Source organism: Apis laboriosa, unplaced genomic scaffold, assembly GCF_014066325.1.
Source record: "Apis laboriosa isolate Shangri-la unplaced genomic scaffold, ASM1406632v1 scaffold63_cov154, whole genome shotgun sequence".
NCBI classification, from domain to species: Eukaryota; Metazoa; Arthropoda; class Insecta; order Hymenoptera; family Apidae; genus Apis; species Apis laboriosa.
The window spans coordinates 989,751-1,011,077 of NW_025223982.1; the positions used below are offsets into that span (position 1 = coordinate 989,751).

At 41.7% G+C, this 21,327-nt stretch overlaps 1 protein-coding gene across 8 annotated transcripts in view; it reads left to right on the forward strand.

Annotated features, from left to right (window-relative positions):
* Positions 1–21,327, forward strand: part of LOC122718425 (dystrophin, isoforms A/C/F/G/H) — a 420,738-nt gene that overhangs the window by 343,081 nt on the left and 56,330 nt on the right. For all 8 annotated transcript variants that reach the window (XM_043943440.1, XM_043943444.1, XM_043943448.1 and 5 more), the window contains 3 exons: positions 3,226–3,370; positions 9,249–9,372; positions 16,085–16,251. In XM_043943440.1, coding sequence (XP_043799375.1) covers positions 3,226–3,370; positions 9,249–9,372; positions 16,085–16,251 — 436 coding nt within the window. The remainder of the gene's footprint in view (positions 1–3,225; positions 3,371–9,248; positions 9,373–16,084; positions 16,252–21,327) is intronic.

Below are 21,327 nucleotides of genomic sequence, written 5' to 3' on the forward strand. Positions count from 1 at the left end.
CTTTCAACAATTTTGTACCAATTTCCTTTCCTCTTCCCACGAATCGTAACGAAGACACGACACGGAGATTCGCAGTGACCTGTGACCGTTCGTTAGGAACTTTTTTCAATAGGATTATGCGAGAGATTAGGTGCTCCCGTTTTCGATAAAGAAGATTCGACAAAACGAGAAAGAGAGAGAGAGAGAGAGAGAGAGAGAGAGAGAGAGAGAGAGAGAGAGAGAAAATGAAAATTCGACATCCACGATGGAAGCCAGCTTATCTAAAATCGTTCTCCTCTGCTTCGTCGTGGACATTTTGTTGCCATCCGCGCCCGTTTCGTCGTTTTAATTATTCCGAACGTCCGCTCACGCGCAACATGGAGCCGTAATCAAAAGTTCCATGCTCGCCGTTATCGTTTCCAACTTCTCTAATCCAATTTCACTCTTTATCCCCGATCTATGGCCATCCTTTCTGAATTTCTGGGATGCATCGATACTTTTTGAAAATTGTTTACCTTTGCAATTTACGAATTTGGATAGGAATAATTCGACGAAAGTAAATAACAGGTATATAAATTAGAATCACTGTTCGTAGTCTCGAGAAAAGAGATTATGGAATAGAAAGAATTCGTCCGTATATGTATGAGCGAAAACAGACACGAGAAAAATTGACGCACAAAAATGTAGATAAGATTCATTTGTTAAGTTGCAAGCTTATTTAAATTCTTCAAAGAAATGGAAGAAGACGTCTCTATGATATTCGCTCTTTGTCTAGCCCGGAAAATCGATCCAAACGGAAATGTTGAGTCGAAGATATTCGAGCGGAAAATAAATTATCGCATATCGACGGTCCCTCGAAAGAATTCCGTTCTCGCTCGCTTTTCTTGCGAGGCTAGCGTTCGTTGGCAGAATTTCTTGGTGATTTATGTTACATTAGGTCGTGAGGATCGAACGAAAGAAGTATTCAACGTGCATACACGGGACCACCACGTAGCTGGTAGCTCGTGAACCAAATTGAAATCGCACGAAAGAAAGTAAAGTAATATACCGTCCACGTTAAAGATCCTTTCCTTCTGGTTCGCAACGCCATTTTCAAGACCTATTTTTCGTGATTTTTACGCGATGTTTCAACGAAAACACGGATTAAAACGTCGATGTTCGATTAACCCCGAGGAACGTCCATACCCCTCTTCTTCCCCCTTCACGATCTCTGCGTCTTTCCATCCCGCTCACCGATGGTAAACAGGAGGCTGGCTGCGGCTGGACTTGGAGCAATTAATCGTTCCACGACCGCGTCGATTAAACAGCCGACATCGTCGCTATCGATCTCGATCAGAGCTGTTTGTTTCCGGCGGAAGGATCTTCCGGGGAAAATCAACACCCCCCTTTTTTGCGAATCCTGCTGGTCTGGACGATTGGGTGAACGATGGCCAGTGGTTATCTTGTTTGGAAAGGAACCGAGGAAACTGGAGGCCAATTTAATATCGATGGATCTGATGGATGAAATTTTTTAATCGTCGAGTCAAGTTTGGACGGGTAATAATCCGTGTGATCATCCAATTTGAAGAAGAATTCTTCTTCTTCGTTATGGATATCAACTCCTCTTGACTCAACCGAGAAACTTGTTTATCTACGAAGAACTCTTATCCTTGAAACTCCAAACAATCACTCGAAATCCTTCGATCGAGGAAACCATCGATCTCGGTACAATGGTCAGTTTTTCCAACAGCGTCTCGTTGAAAGATAAATTCGCATCGATCAAATTTCTGATCAATCTTGGCTCGGAAGCGAGTTGAGGAATAGGAAACGCAGTCGGAAATATCCTTTTTTAAAAGAATATTCACGGGTCCGGGCGATATATCCCTTCATTCTTATCTCGTAGAGAAGAAGGCACAATACCTTTTCGACGTGGTATATACAAAGCTATATACATATATATATATATATATATATGTATAGAGAGAGAGAGACGATCGAATCGCCGAAAGTATACAGCTGGCTCGCGAAATTCCACAGGACTTTCATCGACATTACAATAACTGCAATATATCCGGCCGCGGGTCTGTTCCTTCGCGATACCAGGCGACGGGTCCGCGGCTTTGGTGGATGAAAAGGAAGGTTGTACGCGACGGGGGGGATGAGAAGACAGGAGTTGGTTGGGAGGAAAGGTTGGCTGCCAGTCGACGACGGTGCAACAATGGCGGAATATAAATCTAAATCCCGAGCGCCATCTTTCCTGTCCCGTTTCTCGCCAACCACCCCTCATCCTTCGATCCCTCGCTCCTTTCAATCCCTTCTATATTCTCCCTTCCCATTCTCTTCTTATTCGTCCCCTTTGTTGTCTATTTTCCCTATCTCTTGTGTTCCGCTCTACCATCACCACCGTAACCGCCCGTTTATTTCTCGCTTCCTTCTTGCCTCGCGCCTCTTCTGTACACCTCGTGTGTACAGAGGGACAGCTGGGACATTTTTCTCCCTACAACTTTTCCCCCCTATTCGATACAGACGCGTCTCGTCTCGTCTCGTCTCGTCTCGTTTCGTTTCGTGTTTCTCGTTAAATCTTCCTCCTCCTTGTCCGTGATTATATTTGTTTTACACCTCGTCCAAATTGGACAGGTATTCCGGGGAGGGGGGCTCTCTTTTTCCTTCCTCCGTTTCGCATTTTATTATTTATTTCTTCGCCCCTCGCCTCACCTTTAATTGTGTTTCCCCTATTGTTTTAATTCTTTCCTTTCTCTCGAACAATGTTTTCAAGATCTTTCTGCCTTTCTTCCATTCATTACCCTCCCCTTCCCTTTCTCTTCGTTTTCATAGCTCACCTTGAATGTCTTCCTCGCTCTTTTTTTTTTCTTGCATTCTATCCACGCAGACGTTCCCTCCTCTCCTTCGCATTCTTCATTTCGTCGTTCCCTCTTTCATTTTCTCGCTTCTCTCTTTCACTTTCTCCAGGAGAATAAATATTCCTCCTCCTCCCTCCCCTACGACGCGCCCTACCATCCCTTATCAGTATTTACGAGCAGACGTACGCGTCGTTCTCCCCGTACGAGTCAGTTTTTCACAGTTGGCGTGCGCGCAATGTGTGCGATCTTAATGCTAAAACTCCTCCCCTCTCCCCCCTTCGGGATCGCGCGTTTCTAACGTTCCTTTGAAGATTTTTAATACGGAGAAGTTTTCAGCGGATTCATCATACTCATCATCATCATCATCATCATCATCGTCGTAATATTTCTTTTTATCTGTTTACAGAAACCGGTTGGAAAGCAATACGGAACACTGGAACGCTCTTCTCTTGTCTTTGCGCGAGCTTATCGAATGGGTGATCAGAAAAGACACCGAGCTCACCGGTTTGGGCCCTGTTTGCGGGGATGTAGCCGCCTTACAAAAACAAGAGGCAAGTTTCGATCTTACATATAATATCCCGACATATTTAAAACGATATTTAAAACAAAACTTTCCATTTATATATCATCCGACGATTATTCCGTTGATCTCAAGTTTTCCTAATCGTCGTTCCCCATCGTCGAATCGAAATCGTCGAACTCGTTATCCACGAGTTTGCCAAACCGAGTTAAAACGACAAAGACGTTGAGAAGGATCCACTCCCAATCGCAATCTCTCGTAGCAAATAGGCTCCCGTGTACCTCCTCGTGAACCCTGTTGCCCGTAACCTACCGGAATCGACTGGATTACACGAAAATGACGCAATTAGGGGGAGGGGGCGAGGTGTGTGCGTGGACACGGACGAGGCACGCGTCGTCGTAGGAGGTCCCCTCTCCTCCCCCTACGGCCCAGTTTCCACGCACAAAGACGGACTAGCCGGGGCTAATCCAGATTAGAACGTGCATGTTACCGAGCTGCGAGTGTACAGGGATGATAAGGTGCATGTTAGCCCCGATCCCGATCACGGGACAGTCATCGACGCTCGACACCTGCGCCCCCTACTTATCGCCTATCCCCCTAACCTACCCTTAATCGGTCGGATATTAATCGAGGACAAGAGTTTCGGGGGAGGGGAACTCGTAGTAGACGCGTTGCATTGACGTTTTCAAACGTCGTATATGTGTGTGTGTGTATATATATATATATTCGGCTTAACGAGCTCGACCGATTACGTGGACGAATAAATAAGCTCGAGGGGGAGAGGGAGAGAAAGAGAGAGGGAGACAGTATCGATTGGGCCGCTAATTACCCCGGGCGATAAAGTAAGTCGCGATGGGGATCGTTTAACAGGCTACTGGTTCCCGAGCCAATTCGAAACGCGGATCGAGATGAGGGATTCTGGTCCGAGTATCTGATTGATGAACGCGTATTTTGAGATTGATGCCTGAGGGAGACGGGGGTGTTGAATACGTGGTCGTTGAACAGAGAGGAGGAAATAGAGAGAGAGAGGTGGTAGAGGGAGTTTTTTTTTTTTTTTGTTAGCGTGGAAAGGAATTATTTTGAAAGGTTTTGGAGAATTGAGAAATTGAGGAGTACGTATGTGTATTTTGTGTTGAATTTCTTTATCGTTTCCTTTTTCTATTATATTTTTTTATTTTCTTCTTCTTCTTTTTTTTTTTTTTTAGAGGGAAAGGTGGTATGTGTATATTAATAACGAAACGTTTCATAAGCGTGTGGGGGTGCAGAGTATATCGTTAAAACACTAGGCATGTCACAAAGTATCGTATGCATGCGAAAGCCAACGTCGTCAACTGTTATCCAAACGGTTTCAAAGCGTAATGTATTCCACGCGGATATCAGTTAGTTCGGTCTGTACACAGGGATGACAAACGGGTAAAAAAGATCGCAGTAGCGGGTACAGGTGGTACAAACAATAAGCGAGTTTCAGGGATACGTGATACACCGATGTCGCATTTGCCATGCATGAAATTCAAAAAAGCTCTCGAGGAACGTGTGTTCGCGTACCTTCGTGTACGAGGAGTTAACGATTGAACGCTTCAAATTTTAGATTTCCAATTTTTTATAGTTTTCACAAGCTTTGACAATTTACCTATATATAGGCGCTACCTATAATATTTCCAAATTTAACTATAGCGCAGTTATATCGCGAACTTTGAACGCGTTTTATTTCAGTTTCGTGAAATTGAAAATTCAAATTTTTTTAATCCAAAGTATCCAAATTATTAGATAGAAGTATCCAAGAATTAGATAGAAACGCATACGTTTTCATTGTTTCGCACGAACTCTCTCATTCGATTTTAAAACATTTTCAACGTCGCTCTTTCTCGTTTGCGATCGTGATACGATATGGGGTTGTAACACGTGCCCCCGTACAAACTCGAACTACGTTCCTCGAACATTCGAACGAGTGTAAAACTGGTGGAAATTTCATTGCGCCTGTCGTTCCAAAGTAATTGTTTCTCGTTTCGTTCATCGGTTCTCGAGCTTCGTTTTTCAATCGTGTTCCATTCGAATCATTTGCTACTCGTTTCCAAAAAAGAAAAAAAAAATAACCGCAAGAAACTTTGGTATAGTGTCGAAAAATCGAGTATTTCGATCGAATATTTTCAATATTTTCTCGCGTAAAAATTTCAAGTGTAAAAATTAAAACTAACGTCACCGGGCGGGGGAGAAGGGAAGGGTGGAAATGCAGCCGACTAATGACCGTGCCAGGAGTAAATCCTACAACAGAACTCTCCGCTGTTGTACAGTAGTTTAACAATATAGCGGGCAACGTGGATGGCGGAATTTCCGGGGAATGGCTGGTGTACGAATGGCGTTCTAATTCGCGCGCAAATAATTGCGCATAAACGAGCGATGCGACGCAATAATTTATGCAAATTATGAGGCGTCACCTGCCGCCCCTGGCATAAGACTGTGGCCTCGCGAATAGCCCGTTTTCACCGCGAGCTTGGATTCGTGTTTGGTCGGAAGATTAATCGAAGCGCGTTTCGTAGAATATGGAAATTGTAGAATAACAATTTTTGGTTCGCGCTTAAATTAAATTATCTTAGACGAACGAAACCAGACACACTGTGCGAAGACAGGAAATGATTCTCATATCAAAATCGATATATCGATGTATAAATCGCGAATAAATCCATCGACAAATTTCCTTCTCGAATTTCGATTATAGAGTAAATGTTAATACAACCCTCGTACGACGAAAGGGGACATAAAATGCCATCGAGACACCCGAGCATTAAAATTCACGATTAATAACCCCTAAGTTGCGCGTATCATATGCACCATGGCATGCTCTTCACAAAATTTACACTCGACATCTTCGCAGATACACCATGCATAGCGCATCTTAGCGTCCTTGCCTTGCATCCAATCTGTATCTCTGCGCCCCGAATAATGCACAACGCGTCCCACCGGTTGCGTAGCATCCAGTCGTATACTATTCATTAAGCGAAATACACGCGTATAATACACGCGTCTACATTACGTACGCGCGTTAATACATTCATACGCGACGATTCATTATCCGTTAACGAACGCAAGATCCCTCGATGTCGAATAAAAAGATATCGAATCGTATCGATATAGGAGTGTCTCGGTGTTTGAAAATGGCGGCGCGAGACATTATAGCCGCGTGTCGAATCGAAAACGGTTGAGGAACGGTTGGTCGAATCGGGTGTTCCATGGTTGAATCGAATTCATTAGACGATAGAGGATCCCCCTTGTGGGGGGAGTTCGATAGAGGTTCGATGCGTGGGGATCGTTTTATCCGTGCGTGAAATCGCAACTACGAGAATCGGCTCGAAATACGTAGTCTCGTCGTAAACGGGGATCGTCGTCGTTGCAAACGATCGCCTATACGGTCTCGAATCGGTTTGCTTAACGCGAAATCGATCGAGCACAACGAACGAACGGTTCGCAAAGCGCAAAAAGGAAATGGCCGAGACGGCAGAGATTATCGGGCGGAGAGGAAGGGGAGGGGGGCCGCGAAACCGACGATTATCGGCGGCCACGGAATTGATTTGAACGAGCGCGTATCGATCGCGAACAAGTGCAAAGAGCTACGGTTCGATACCTCCTTCCCGTTCTTTTTTTTTTTTTTTTTTTTTTTCTTTCTCCCCACCGAATTCCTTTAATTACCGATATTTCCCCCCAATAATCACCGAGAATTAATTGAACGCGGTTGTTGGAAAAATTATTTTCGCGGTTTCTAGGAGATCGAAGCGACGATATTTTATGGATTACGGGGAGGGATCGGCTAATCGTTCATAATTCTGTCAAGAATTTTCTGTCAGATATCCTGCGTTATTACGGTTCATACAAACACACCGACTAACTAAGAGTGTTTTTTCTTTTCTTTAATTATAAATCATCGATATCATATTGTTTAATGAATCTGATTAGTTCAATAAATATTTTTTTAGGAAGGAAATTATCGTGAACCGAAGCTCTTAGTTTTTCAAGAATCAAACTACGCTTCTGTCTTCTCGTAATGCGAAATCCGCGTCACGCATAACTTTCATCGAACCGGCAAAAGTTTTCGTTGTCAGAAGTAGTGGTGGAAATAAGTTTAAGTGGCTATAAAGTTGACCCATTTTCCATCTGGGGAACGTGTGTGTATTCACGCGTTTTCGAAAACGAGCATCGCGATTTTTAACGATCCTATCGTAGATAATCGTGAAATGGATAGGTTCAATGATCGAGATCCCTCAACGTTGAGCATTGACGTAATACTGGCTGAATACGTTGAGCCACCCCGCGTAATTAACCCCGTCATTCCGATAACCAATACGATAAGACGATTATCTCGACGTGGCCAATTAGAAAACGTCTAGTGGCTGAATAGAACGGACGATTTTGGAGTTGCTCTCGATTGCCGATAGATCGATTTTACTCGATATTTTCGCGTTATCCTCGAGTATCCTTCGAATATCATCCGAATCCTGTTGAAAGAATTCTCAAATTCTGCTCGGATGGCGATGAATGATTCACGAAAGAAAAAAAAAAAAACCAGATTGAAAGAAGTAAGTAAATTCGTAGAAGAAATTATGTTGAAAATACGAAGAAAGAGTAATCGAATTCTGTTTTCCAGCAATGAACGTTAAAAAAAATTAGAAGAATTGGAGATTACATTGGAAGGTGTAAAAAGGATAGGTGAATCTCCCTAACAATATTATCAACTAACAATAATAGGTTCTAAAGGATACTCGAGTCCTTGTTTTCGCAGCGAGTTAAAAGTTGAAAATTAACTTAAAAACCGTGTTCAAAGGTGTAGGTGAATTTCGCAATTTTCGACGCGTACGTCCAACTATCTGTAATTGGATACTCGAATCTTTCGTTTCGCAGCAATGATAGTTAAAATTAACGGGAGCCACATTGAATGGTACAAAAAGATAGGGAAATTTTTCTAATTAAAAAACCGAGTTCCCCGGCGAATTTTCATTCGAGATAAAAATTCCATTCCCGATTAATTTACATCTACTATCACTATATCTCCCCCTGTGGAGGCTCGTATTAAACGCGCGTTTTAAAAGACGCGCTCCAAGGACGAAAAAGGAAGATCGTGAATAATTCTCGCTCTTTGATTTGAATCGAACACCTGAATCATATAACGAGCCGCTTTTTTTTTTTTTTTTTTCCATAGTCGCTCTTCCGAAAGAGGAGAGTAGTAGCTCTGCGGTCGCAACAACGAAAGTAGGTGAATTATTCCGGCTCGTTTCGAATGATTTTTTCGCGCGTTCGTCGTCGAAAAAGACATCCACGCGCCATCTCTCGGTTGTCGCTCGAAAAATACGAAGATACAAGTCGACGACGAAGCGACCAAGTGTAAAAAATCGCCATTTCTAACGAGATAGGAAACGAGCATAGAAGCGAAACAAAAAAAAAAAAAGAAAGAAAAAGAAAATAAGCGTGTTCTTGTGTCTAAATTTTCTCGAGGCTCGCGAAAGCGAGAAGAAGAGATAATCTCGTTAACGAGAAACCGTCGTCGGATTATATATATATATATATATATATATATATACGCGATATCGTGAAACTTGCAGATCTCTTTCCCTCTCTCTCTCTTTATGTTATTCGTTTTTGATCATCTCTTTTTTCATTTTCACGTCTCTCCACTCGCGTCAACCATTCGCGGTTTAGAGTCGTCTGCGCCACGAAGCGATGCCTTGTCAAACGAAATTACGAATGCACGCGGCGGACGGGATGAAGACGACGTCGATGGGTGTGCGCTTGGTCGCGACGTTTAAAGCCCGGTGAATTAGCCTACTTAGGTTGTCGGGCGAGCAAACGAGCAACAACTCGAGCGTGAACGGTCTCTTTCCCCTCCTCCCCCCTCACGTGGACGCGTTTCTTCTGCATTGCAGGACGATCATCGCGGGTTCAGGAGGCAGCTCGAGGACAAACGACCGATCGTCGAGAACAATTTGCTGAGCGGACGGCAGTACATCGCCAACGAGCCTCCCCTCTCTGACACGTCGGATTCCGAAGGTGAGTCGATTGGCTTTTATTTTTCTTTTTCTCGTAGTTTCCACAGTTTTCGCGTTATATTATCAGATATAATATAGATAAGGGGATATTTATCTCCTCCGTTGAAGAGAATTTAACATTATTCGAGGTGTGTTTGTTTGTTGAAAAAGGTGTTTCGTAAAAAGAAAAGGAAGAAAGAAAAAAAAAGAAGGCTTCGGATAATTACATCAATTTAATTAAACACCTTGAATAAAATAGAGATTCTGTTAATGGGATAAGATTTCTGAAAATGCGTCAAAGGTTTAATTTAATTTCGAAACGTGGTCGGTTTTAATTAAATAGATGTTCTAATTGAAATCGGAACACTGGATATCGAGATATCCAATCACGAATAATAGAAAAGTATCGCATAAAGGTCCAATTATGGATAGTAATTGTATTGGCTCTAATTAAAATTTAACCTCCCTCCTTAGAAATATGTTTGAACGGTTTAGACACTCGGAGAAATAACCAAGTTCGGAGCTCTTAAAGCTGTTTAAGGACTTTGTAAAGCCGAGTAAATCTTTGTGAAGCCAAGTTTAACGACCCTAGTTACCGATTTGAATTGAAGCTTCTGTAAACGAAATTAATCGTTGAAGCAAATGAATCTTTCTCTTCTTTCTTGAGGAGGAATGTGGAATGAATATCTCGAAAAGAAATTACGATAATTATTTTAAACCGAGTGATAATTAATCAACCAATTATTTATACACAGATTTTAGAATTTCCTTCCTCTTTAAGTTAACTTCTTCCGATATGAAGACCAATATCGATATCTTTTTTTGGAAATATCGAATTCTACGTCTAATTTATGAATGATTAAATCTTCCTCTAAATCTAAACAGAAAAATCTCGACGTAAAATCGATCTTCATATCAACGCATCCAACATTTCTATAAAAATAATCCATACACGAGATTTCACGAAAATCAGTCAACGAAGACGAAGGGGATGGATGCATCTACTTTCGATGCGATAAAAATAATTTGAGGCAAAAAGGAATCGTCGGCCACGGCGATAATCCAGGGAAACGAAAGTTCACTTGGAAGTGTAAAGAAAAAGTCGGCCAAGTACGTTCGTTGGCTTCCTCCGAGAACTGGTCCGCAATCCGCGACCGACTGAATTCGCCAATAGCACGGAAGCTTAGTAATTAAGAGGCGCGGCCGTTTTACCGTTCTCAATCCCGGTAATTCGTGGCGTTTTCCTTTCCGCGATTTTTCCATACCAATTAGACGCGAGAAAGGTAAGGAGAAGAAAGCCGATCGGTTGTGCAAGAATTCAGACTTTTCTCGTCTCGAGTTCGAATTTTTCGGATAACAAGGAGGAGGAGAGGAGGCTTTTTAAGATATTGAGAACCGGCCGTTTTCAAAGTGCATCGGCCCGCGTTTGCTTCGGAGAATTATTATTTTCTTCGAATTCGAAGAGGGAAGTTTGAACAGAAATTGTTCGACGGGGCTAATTTCAGATTATTTTCTTAATCGTGTTTAAAGACAAAGCTTATGTATCCATATAGGCGAAAACAATCGGAGTGATCGTTCTAATCTAAATTAGATCAGAAAGAGTTTATCAATTCTTTTTAATAATTCAATCTCCGATTGGACATGGATCGAAACGAGGAAAATGAGGAATATTAAGTATCTTTCGATTAAAAGTTGGAAACAAGCGTGGAGACGACGGATTACTCTTCTCTCCGTGTTTCGGGGGTGAACGTTCAGAAATTGAAAACGGAAGACGGTGGGAAGATGGGAGGGGGGGCAAAATTGATTAAAGTTGTAGCTTCAAAGGATGGCCCCTCGCGGGAATTTGTCGCCGCGGAATGAAGAGGATTGTTAAGTGGGCTGATAAAATACGAGAAGTTTTCTCTTTCGCTTCCTCCTTTTTTTTTTCCTTCTTTTTTCTCTCTCTCTCTCTCTCTCTCTTCCTCGCTTCCTTTTACTCAAGCCAACGGAACAAGAGCCGGCCCTTGGAAACGAGCTTCATTCGTTCTTGTCACCGGCTTTCACGTACAATAACCACGGCGTACATGTAACCGTGGGTCCCTCTTGAATATTTCATTTAGATAATTCCACCCTCTCGAAACGGGGATTATTAAGAAACGCGAAACACGGGAATTTATGGTTATTTGACCAAGAAGAAGAAGAGGAGGAGGAGGAGGAGGAGGAAGGATTCAACCGAGAGAGGGGTGGGTTCTTGCCAGAAAATGGGGGCTCGTCCATTAAAGGGAAGAAACAAACGTCACCGGACCGCCCCTGTTCCCTGCCAGACAAAAGACAATGCCTTTCATTTTCATTCTCGTTAGAACGACACGAGGATTGAGTGCATCTCTGCTTAATTGTTCCTTATATTAATTAGCTTCTTAAAAAAAAAATGGAAGAAGAAGAAAAAGGATGAATATATATATATACATATACACACAATATCTCTTCCAAGTCGGTCACTACGATTCTCAACTTCGCGATACCATTAAACGTTGAATAATGCAGTTTCTCAACGTGGTGTTTCCCAACGTGGAAACAAAAACTTGCGCGGTCAATGGTCAAACGAGAACCACTCGAGGGGAACCGCGGGACCGTATCAATCTAGTTACGAGTATCCAAGTGGAGAGAAACTGGCGAAACTTGTAAGGTTTGGAAGAGAACGTCTCGCAGGAGGTCGGAAACTCTAAGCCCCAACTTTTCCTGGCAAGTGTTATTCGCTTCTAATATCGGATCCCTCCTCCCATTTTCGAGGAAAAATGATTTTTAAAAACATCCTTATTTTGATTTCAAATAGCTCCGATAAAAATTCCATTTTCGATCCGCTATTGAATCAATCTCCTCCTCGACCTTATGGAGGGTTGAAAATCGTCCGTCGATGGATATATAGAGTACGGTATTCGTTCTAATATCCATATACATCTCCCTCACATTTTTCCCCAACATTTTTCAAAGGGAAATGATTTCTAAGAAAAAACATCGCTATTTTGATTTCAAACCGCTCCGATGAAAATTCAATTTTGATTAAAAATCAAGATCAAGATCACAGTGTTCCGTCGACGGATTTAGATAATATCCTTTCTTTTCTACATTTTCCGAGAGAAATGATTTCCAAAAACACCGTTGTTTCGATTTCTCAAACCTCTCCGATAAAAATTCCATTTTCGACCCGCTCGCATCAATCTTCTCCTCGACCTTATGAGAGGTTGAAAATGGTTCGTCGATGACGGCGCGTATAGAGTGCATCGTTCGCTCTAATATCCGTATATACATCTTCCTCCATTTCCCCCACGTTTTCAAAGAAAAATGATTTCAAAGAAAAAACATCGCTATTTTGATTTCAAACCGCTCCGAAAATTGAAAATTCCTCGTCCTCGCCTTACGAGGGTTAAAGATCACGGTGCTCCAACATCGACATACTTCCCCTTTTCCACATTTTCCAAGAAAAACGATCCTAAAAAACCACCGTTGTTTCGATTTCAAATCGCTCCGATAAAAATTCCATTTCCATTTCGATCCACCCCCTCGTACGGGGGTTGAAAATGGCAAGATCGTCGATGATCGCCACTGAAGCAATGGTCAGTTACAAATTGCGAACTACTATACGCGTTTCTGAGTGGGGGAGAGGGGATTCGATTCGATTGGATTTCACGGGCCAGATCCCGAACAGCTGGGCAAAAGAGGTCGATAGCGGAGCACGATCTCTGATGGCGTGCTGGGATGCGGCGTGTTATATGCGGTTGAAATTTATTGACGTTACGACAACGCCCGAGACTGCTCGATGCCGTGCACGTTTCATCGAACGTGACTCCCTGTCGAGCAGCCACGAAATCGTGCATCGGGCGAGTTCCGCTTGTCCTCGCGCTGGAGGCGGCGATCCCCCGCGTGTCTCCGATCGAATCCACAATCTCTGCGGCTTCGCGACATCCGTAACCGTGGGCTTCTTCCTCTGCGTGTAGGTTTTCATCCGCTACCCACCACTTCTTGCTCATTATCTTGCATTGAACACGTGATCGTACGTGATTCATCCTCCCCCTCCTCCCAGAAGCGTTCGTAACGTCGCAGTTGATCGATGGAGAATTTTTTGGTCATTTGTTGCGAGAGTGGAAGTCACCATCTCTCCTGATTCCTCGAGAAAACGAGATGTTTTGGATGGATCGTTCTTTCGAGACTCGCTGTTCGTCTTATTTCGCGGTGTTTCCTCGATTTGTTTCTTTGCAAGGAAACGAGAATATATATTGTGTTATTTAAAAGAGTTGAGAGAAGATTTATACGTCAAATGTTGTAAGAATAAAATGAAACGAAGGAATTGGACAGGGCATTCTATTGAATAAGAAGAGAGAATAATTATAGAAAATATTCCTCTTTGCAATACGTTAAATGGTGGAAGTGACACCAAAGTGTCGAATGATCGATAATTATATTTTTCCCTTCTCTCCACGACTGGACGATACACGCACACGTTGAACGTTTAACGTAAGATTTATCGGATTTGTGGAAAGATAACGCGATATCAATACGTCGTCATAATGGAATAATGGAAAAATGTTGAGACAGGAGAGAAGCAATTACGCGAATTCAGTGGTCAGTTTCTGAAACAGGAGAAGTTGGAGTGGAAAAAGAAGCGAGCGAAGGAAGAAAAAAAAAAAAAAAGGAAAACGGTGAAGGGTTGTAGGAAACGAGTCGATGGAGGGGGAAACGAAGGGTGGGTGTACGTGACCGGGGATCGAATGCGGCAACTGTTGAATGGATGGCTTACCGATGAAGAACACGACCGCCTAATTCGATTCGAGGAGGGGGGAAAATAGTTTTCAGGTGTTTTCCCCGTACAGACCGTGATGTCTCTTTAGCGGGTCCACGATCGGCCTGATTTAGATGTACTTGCTACCTGTTTCGACTTCTCGATCGCGTTCCTCGAATTCGATTCTCTCCATCCACCTGTCGACGCCTGTCGTCTGTCGCACCTCTGGCATGCGCTAGGAAACACCTATGAACACATTGTTTGGACAAGTTCCAAGTAGACAATTGTGAGAGCACGTGACGTCGATTGGAATTTAAAGTTTAAAGGACAAGTTTGCTCCGAAAATATTGAAAATAACGATCCTTCGATATTAATTTTTTTTTTTTTTATCAAAAAGAATTTTGGATAATTGGATAAAACTAAAAAAGAAAATTCGAGATCCGTCATTTCGACAAATTTTTTGTACATTCGTAATTTAATTTCGGTAATTCTTTTTTTTTTTTTTTTTTTAGTAATAAAATTATAAAATAGGAATATATATCGTTAAATAACAAGTTACGTTTTATTAAAAAAAAAAAGCAAATTTTTAATTTTACGCTAAATTAAAAAAGGGTATCGAAATATTAACAATAAAGAGTTCAATCAGTCGCGGAATTTTTTTTTTTTTAAATAATTCTCGTGAGTTTCGAGAACGACGCGAACATATTGCACTCATTATTTCAAAATTAAATACTAAACTCACGTTTAACGTGATAGTAATGATTCTCGTATATCGATAATGTACATCTTTCCGCCTTGATATCTCGATTCATCACGGCGCGATTTTCCCGCTTTTATCGCGAAACAGGATCAAGCGTGAAAAAAAAAAGATCGAACGAGGAGTGAATATTAGCTTTCCCCGCTCCCTCCCTTTTTCCTCCGCGTATCGATTCAAATCCCGTTTATATTTCATCGATCGATCCGTGGATCGGGCGAATAACGACGGAAATCGAGTGAAAGGGCATCTGGCACTATAAACATAAATCATCATAACGCACGGCAGATATGGCGGCGGAACGAGGCAGGTAGGGTTGGTACGTTATCAATGCTAAGCATGCACATAAAAACTGTCCCTGCGTGATACGATGCGTGATTCATAGGACAATTAATTCGTGGCGATAGAACGGACATCTAGGGACATCGTCAAAATACAAACGTGGGATACAAACGTCATTTCATCACGCTTCGTTATCTGTCGCCTATTTTTGAAATCAACAAAAAAGAAAAATGGGGGAGAGAAAGAAAGAGGGAAGATGGAGGATTTTCACTGAAGGCGAGATAGAACGGAAATCAAATTCGGTTTTGAAAAAGCGGAGATTGAAACGAGGAGGATTAAGATTTATCGATCCCCGTTAATTTGGAGAATCCCTCTCTATTTGCCGAAAAACATGGGCAAATTCGAGAATGAATTGGTATTGTTATTGTTGCGAGGAATTATTAGATGGCTCAATTCGAAGATACCATCGTACAATGAAATGTGCAACGGTTGAAATTTAACGCGTGAAAATTAATTGGAATTTGTAAAATCTGGAGAAAGGAATATTATAACGCGTTCGGTCATTTAAATATTCAGCTTGGATACGTTTATCTTCCATTCGTTTTTCCTACGTCTTTGCTTTTGTTCATTTGTTTCGATTTGTTTATTTGCCCGCCTATAATTTATTAGTTTACACAGTTCAATTCCCGTAATGCATAGGTATATATATATATATACCTCGTACATACGATTGAACGAATTAAATTAACAGTGAAATTTTATGGGTCGTCTCTATACAGAATCCGCGAAATCTATTTGATTTCTTACGCACGAAATTAAAACTTTGACCGATACGAAATTTGGAAGAGGGTGTTGTATGGATCGTAGAGGATCTCGATTTAACCTCGATTCAAATCCCGTGCGTATCACGATTGCGCTCACGTTTTGACGTTTATATTTCAGCCGGAAGAGAATTGGATGGCGATTCGAGGGGCTACAGAAGCGCGGAGGAGCAGGCACGCGAATTGACGCGCAGCATTCGCCGGGAAGTGAACAAACTTTCAGAGCAGTGGAACGCCCTAATCGAACGTAGCGATGCGTGGAAGCGGAAACTCGACGACACCGCTAACGTGAGTACTTTACCCTCCTTTTACGTACACAGAAAGCCACTTACCCTCGAGCCGCACTACCCGATATGAATACAAATATTTTGATTCCGTCGAAAGCCGCTTGGCGGCCACAACCATCGATGGTGTGTGCCCCCGTTTCGATCAAATTACCCCACAATTTCGTGACCCCTCCCACCTTTCCCGTCCCGCGAACAATATTCTTCTCGCGAAACTCGTCAAAATTTCTCTTCCCGTGGAATCATCGATCCTATTCCCTTATATTCTTGGTCCATTTTCTGAATTGGAAATTACGAGAAATTCGTGAAATAATAAGGCTTCTTGTTTATTCATTATCAGCTTCGTAAATTTTACAAAATTAATAAATCGGCATATTACTTGTGCGAGAAGAAGTTCGGCCTGAATTATTCAAGATTTTGCCATCGTTTTATTCGAGCGAATATATGGTTGAATAAAAGTTGAAACGCTGATGTAACACAAATTTTCGTTTTAATAGTATTCAGCGGTAGAAAGTTTGGATTGGCGCGCTTACCGGGTCACGAATTTATCAACATCGTGCAATGTGTATTGTGTAGTCTGCGAAAATGTCGTCGCAGTTAGAAATCCATATGAATTTCGGAATATATTGTTACAATACATTACCCCCCTCCCACCCGGAATATTATTTAAACAAATTTGTCACGCAAATGCGCGCGGAAATATTTTGAATTAAAACACCGTACAACACGTCGTTAATCGATATAATAATAATAATAATAATAATAATACATATTTTCAACGACAATCCATATCCAATACCAAATCTTGAAAATCTTTTCGTTAAACATCCGTCTCAAATCAAATTTAACAAATCGAAAATGCTATTGCATCGTACACCACAGATAATGGGAGAGGGAAGAAAAATATTGCGAGAGATTCGTGGCCCACCTGACCTGAGGAAAACTGAGGATAACTCTCCGGTTACCAACCCCCTCCTCGATAAAATCAGATTAAACGGTACATCTGGAAGGATAAACAAGCGAATGTAATATTTGGACTTATCGTGTGTTATATCGGTGGATAGGCGGAGGGAAAGAGAGGAAAGAGAGGAGGGGGTTGGTTTTGCTCCAAGTTCAATTCATTCCCTTCGGCCCCTTCGTCGTCGTCGTATCGCTTTATTATTGCCGGTACAATTTTCTCTATCGCGTGGACGTTCCATTTGTCGAAACGATTTTGTCGTCCTCCCACCCTCTTTTCCCTTTTGGGGAAGGGAGGAGGGAGAAACTAGCCGAAGCTACACTTTGGTGTATCGGTGGATCCGTGGCATGTCGGGAAAGAGGAGGAGGGGGAAGGCCGTGGAAAAAGTGTCCCTGTAAAGGCGATTTTTCGTCGTTCCACCCACAGGAAGGAATACCTACCCTTTCCACTGCTATCCTCTATCTAACGACCTCGAAATTCTTGCGGAACCGCCTCCCGTTTTTCCGCCTTCCGCGATACAACACCGAATTACCTTCGTTCCCGGCGATCCGCCTTTAATACGGGTCGGGAAAACACGTATATTACCTTCGTCATCGGGGAGAAGACGAGTGATTATCGACGGTGGCCATTTTCGCGAGCATTTCTTAGAATTCGTTCAATTCAGGGAAGATGAAATTTTTCGTTTCCTTTTTCTTTTTCTCTTGTACAAGCTCGATTGATCAAAATTATCGAATATATCGATTGGCGATCGGTGAGCAATCTTTGATTTGAAGTGTATTTTAATTAAATTGGCAAAGTGAGAGTTTTCGACAGGTATTTATTATTTTTACGATAATAATAAATTATTCTATCGTGGAATTGGAAAAAGTTTATTACAGATTTTTATCGTGATCGTGTGGTATAAAATATTAAATATATTTTCTATTCGCTACGACTCGTTGGATCTCGCGTGTGTATATAAAAAAAAAATCCACTCCTGGAAATTAAAATATCCGTTAGATTTAATTCGTCCTATTAAAAATACATTTTCATCCCGATTACGGGGAGAAGAGTGGAGAGAGAGAGAGAGAGAGAGTCCGCTGATTATTCACCCATTATAAAAGTGGCATCGCGTAGCGAAAAATCTCGTTTCGAAGCCGATGAAGAAGGTGAGATTTACGATGAAGAAGGTAAATTGGCGATGCATCGATAATCACGTTCGATTCACCCGTTACGACGAAACTCGAAGTGTAAATCGTTTTTTGCACGGTCGTCAAAGTTTAATGCCGTGGATGGAATGCATTTCTCTCTTTTTTTTTTCTTCTTCTTCTTCTTCTTCTTTCTCCTTTCTTCTTTTCCTCCCCGCTTTATGAATTCTGATTTCATAACCGACTTCGCGATTTGCATCTCGCTACTGACGAAAGCGCCTTCGTCGATGGGGGATGTTGTCGCCAATTTCGCGACATCGTTCCCTGTACAATAGGATTCGTGATGCGTGTACGCAATATCGCCTGCTTTATAGACAGCGCTGTTCGATAATATCGATTACCTTGTAGTCCTTCTGACGGGTAGTGATTGCTTCTTCTCCGTTGCGAGCGAACACGAGTATATATATATATAGGGCGGGGGTGTCTATTCATCATTTTTGTTAAAAGAGTATATAGAAGCCTCGTAAAGTATCATTATTCTTATAATCATTTGCCAAGATAGGCTTGTTTCACATTTCTTTTATAATGAAAGAATGTTTAACAAGAGGAAGAAATGTTTCGAAAGACTTGTTATGATGATTGTTGAGAATAAAAATAACAGACGATGGATCGCGCTTGGAATTACGTTCGTTCGTGTCGATCAGGGTAAAATGAATTTATGAATGTGTAATCGTCACTAAATTCATAAATGCGAGAATTTCTTTGTTCTATTTTTATTTTCCTCTCGGGCAATTTTTTAAATCGAGAGATTTTCGAAGAGGAGTTTTCCACTTGCGAAAAATTATGACTACTAAATACTCGCGGAGTAACGATAATTATTTCAATGGATATAATTTTTTTCTTTGGTTTTCAAAAGGAAAACTTGTTCGACGTGTTAAAGAAGGAATTTATAGCCGGATGAAATAACTTGGAAAAAGAGAATCCGTTCACCGAAAATCAATGAACAATTGATCCGGACAATTGATTTCAATGCTCGACAAATCATCGTGAAATTCCTCTCCTCGAGGATATAATAGCGCTAAACGAATCGCTGTCGGTGGAACCGCCTCGTTCCTCGAGAGCCACCGAGAAGACTCAAACGCATTATTTCCACCGTGGTGGACCGTCAAAGGGGGCGAACTCGCGTTGAAAGGTCGAGCCGGCCGCTTAACCCGGAACTTAACGAGTTCGACGAAGAAGGTAATAACTTCTTTTCAACGACGCTTAAAATAACATCGGAGGCCGTGGAGGAATTCGTCTTAATATAATTCGAGCTTTACCCCCTCCCACTCCTTTCTGCCTTTCGAAATTCGAATAACCGATCCTTTGTTCAATTCGAAACCGACCCGAGACTTGGCCACGTTTTCTTGGTCCAAGTTAACGCGATATCCCAGTCGCGATTGCTCGTTTTCGCCCCCAATTGAAACGAAAATAATGGTTTCACGATGAAAACCGCGCCAAACGTTTTATAATTAAAACGGAGAACGTTTCTCTTCGTTCGATATACAGGGCACATTCGACGATAAAGAGTTGCTTCGAGGATATTTAATTAGAGTGGCACGATTAAACGAGTGGAAATCCTACGAGGAAGAGGAACTAGAGGATGCTTGTGTTGATTGTGCGCGTGATTCGTGGGATGTTGAAATTGCTTGCGCATTTTCATAAAAATTTGACAGTTTTCTCACGTCGAATGATTTATTTATGCGAAATATAGAATTAGATTCTGTCCATTTCACGCTCGACGTTAAAAGGATTTCGTTTGAGATCAGATTTCAAAGAAGTTTTCCGAAATTGCGAAAAAATATTGCGCTCAACTTGGTTTAATTAAAAATGCAGTATAAAAAAAAGTGTGAAAAGAAAGAGTTTTTAATATAATCGTCGGACACGTTTCAAAACGATCCCCTTTGAAATGGAAAAGAAAAAGACACCGAAAAAAAGTAAACATTGGAACATCGCAATCGATAAGTTTGATCAATTAATTATTCGTCCTGTTTTCCCAAAAGATGAAACGTAAAGCCTGTTAAAATAACGGGAATTCGTCGTCATTCGACCGCATTCTGATAACATTTCGAAATCGACACGCGCTTATTATCCTCCCTCCCCGAAAACAATACTTTTACAATCGATATTGAAAACCAAATCGACGAAAAATTGACGGGACGAATCGAGCAAGAAATCTCGGTTAAAACATGGGCGAACAATTAAAGGAATGCGAACGATCTCTTCTACGATCTCTTCGATACGGTATAAACGAAGAATGATCAAAGTTTCCGCGCAATCAGCAAGTTCCTGCCGCGAATGCATAATTCATGAGCGAAACACAATTTAACTTTTAAATTCCACGTGCTCTGCCCTGGCGCGCTTTAATTATCGGCTATCCGGTAATTACAAGCGACACCTTCGCTTTTCCTCTCGGTCAGATACCGTAATATTAATTCGATTCATCGCCACCATTCACCCCGTGATTTCAACCCCTGCGAGTCGGGGGAGGATCGTGGAATTTCGTCGAACTGAATTTTACCCTTCGTCCTTCGTGTGCACGCGATTCGGTTTAAGCTTAATCTTATGGAAGATCGAGGTCAAGTCTCTGCCAAGCTTCTGGACGCACGCGTGAATATTCAAGATGGAAGGGGATATAAAAGTTTCGAATGTGTGACCCACGTTATTAGAAGATTTATAATAAAATGACGTTACACGTATAGCTTTCGATAGATTTTATTCTTACGATTTGTAATACGTATGAAACGTGAGTCGACAATTGTGAAAGGGCATTACTTTGATTCGTAACTAGGATATTGAAGAATGTTGCGAGTGCGTTGTTGCATCGAATGAGAACTAAAACTTGATCATCTAGGTGATCAGGTTTTTCAGGTTTGAAAAGTTAGAACGACAAGAAGATAGAAATCGTGGCTCGACATATATATATATATATATATATATATACATATATCTTTTA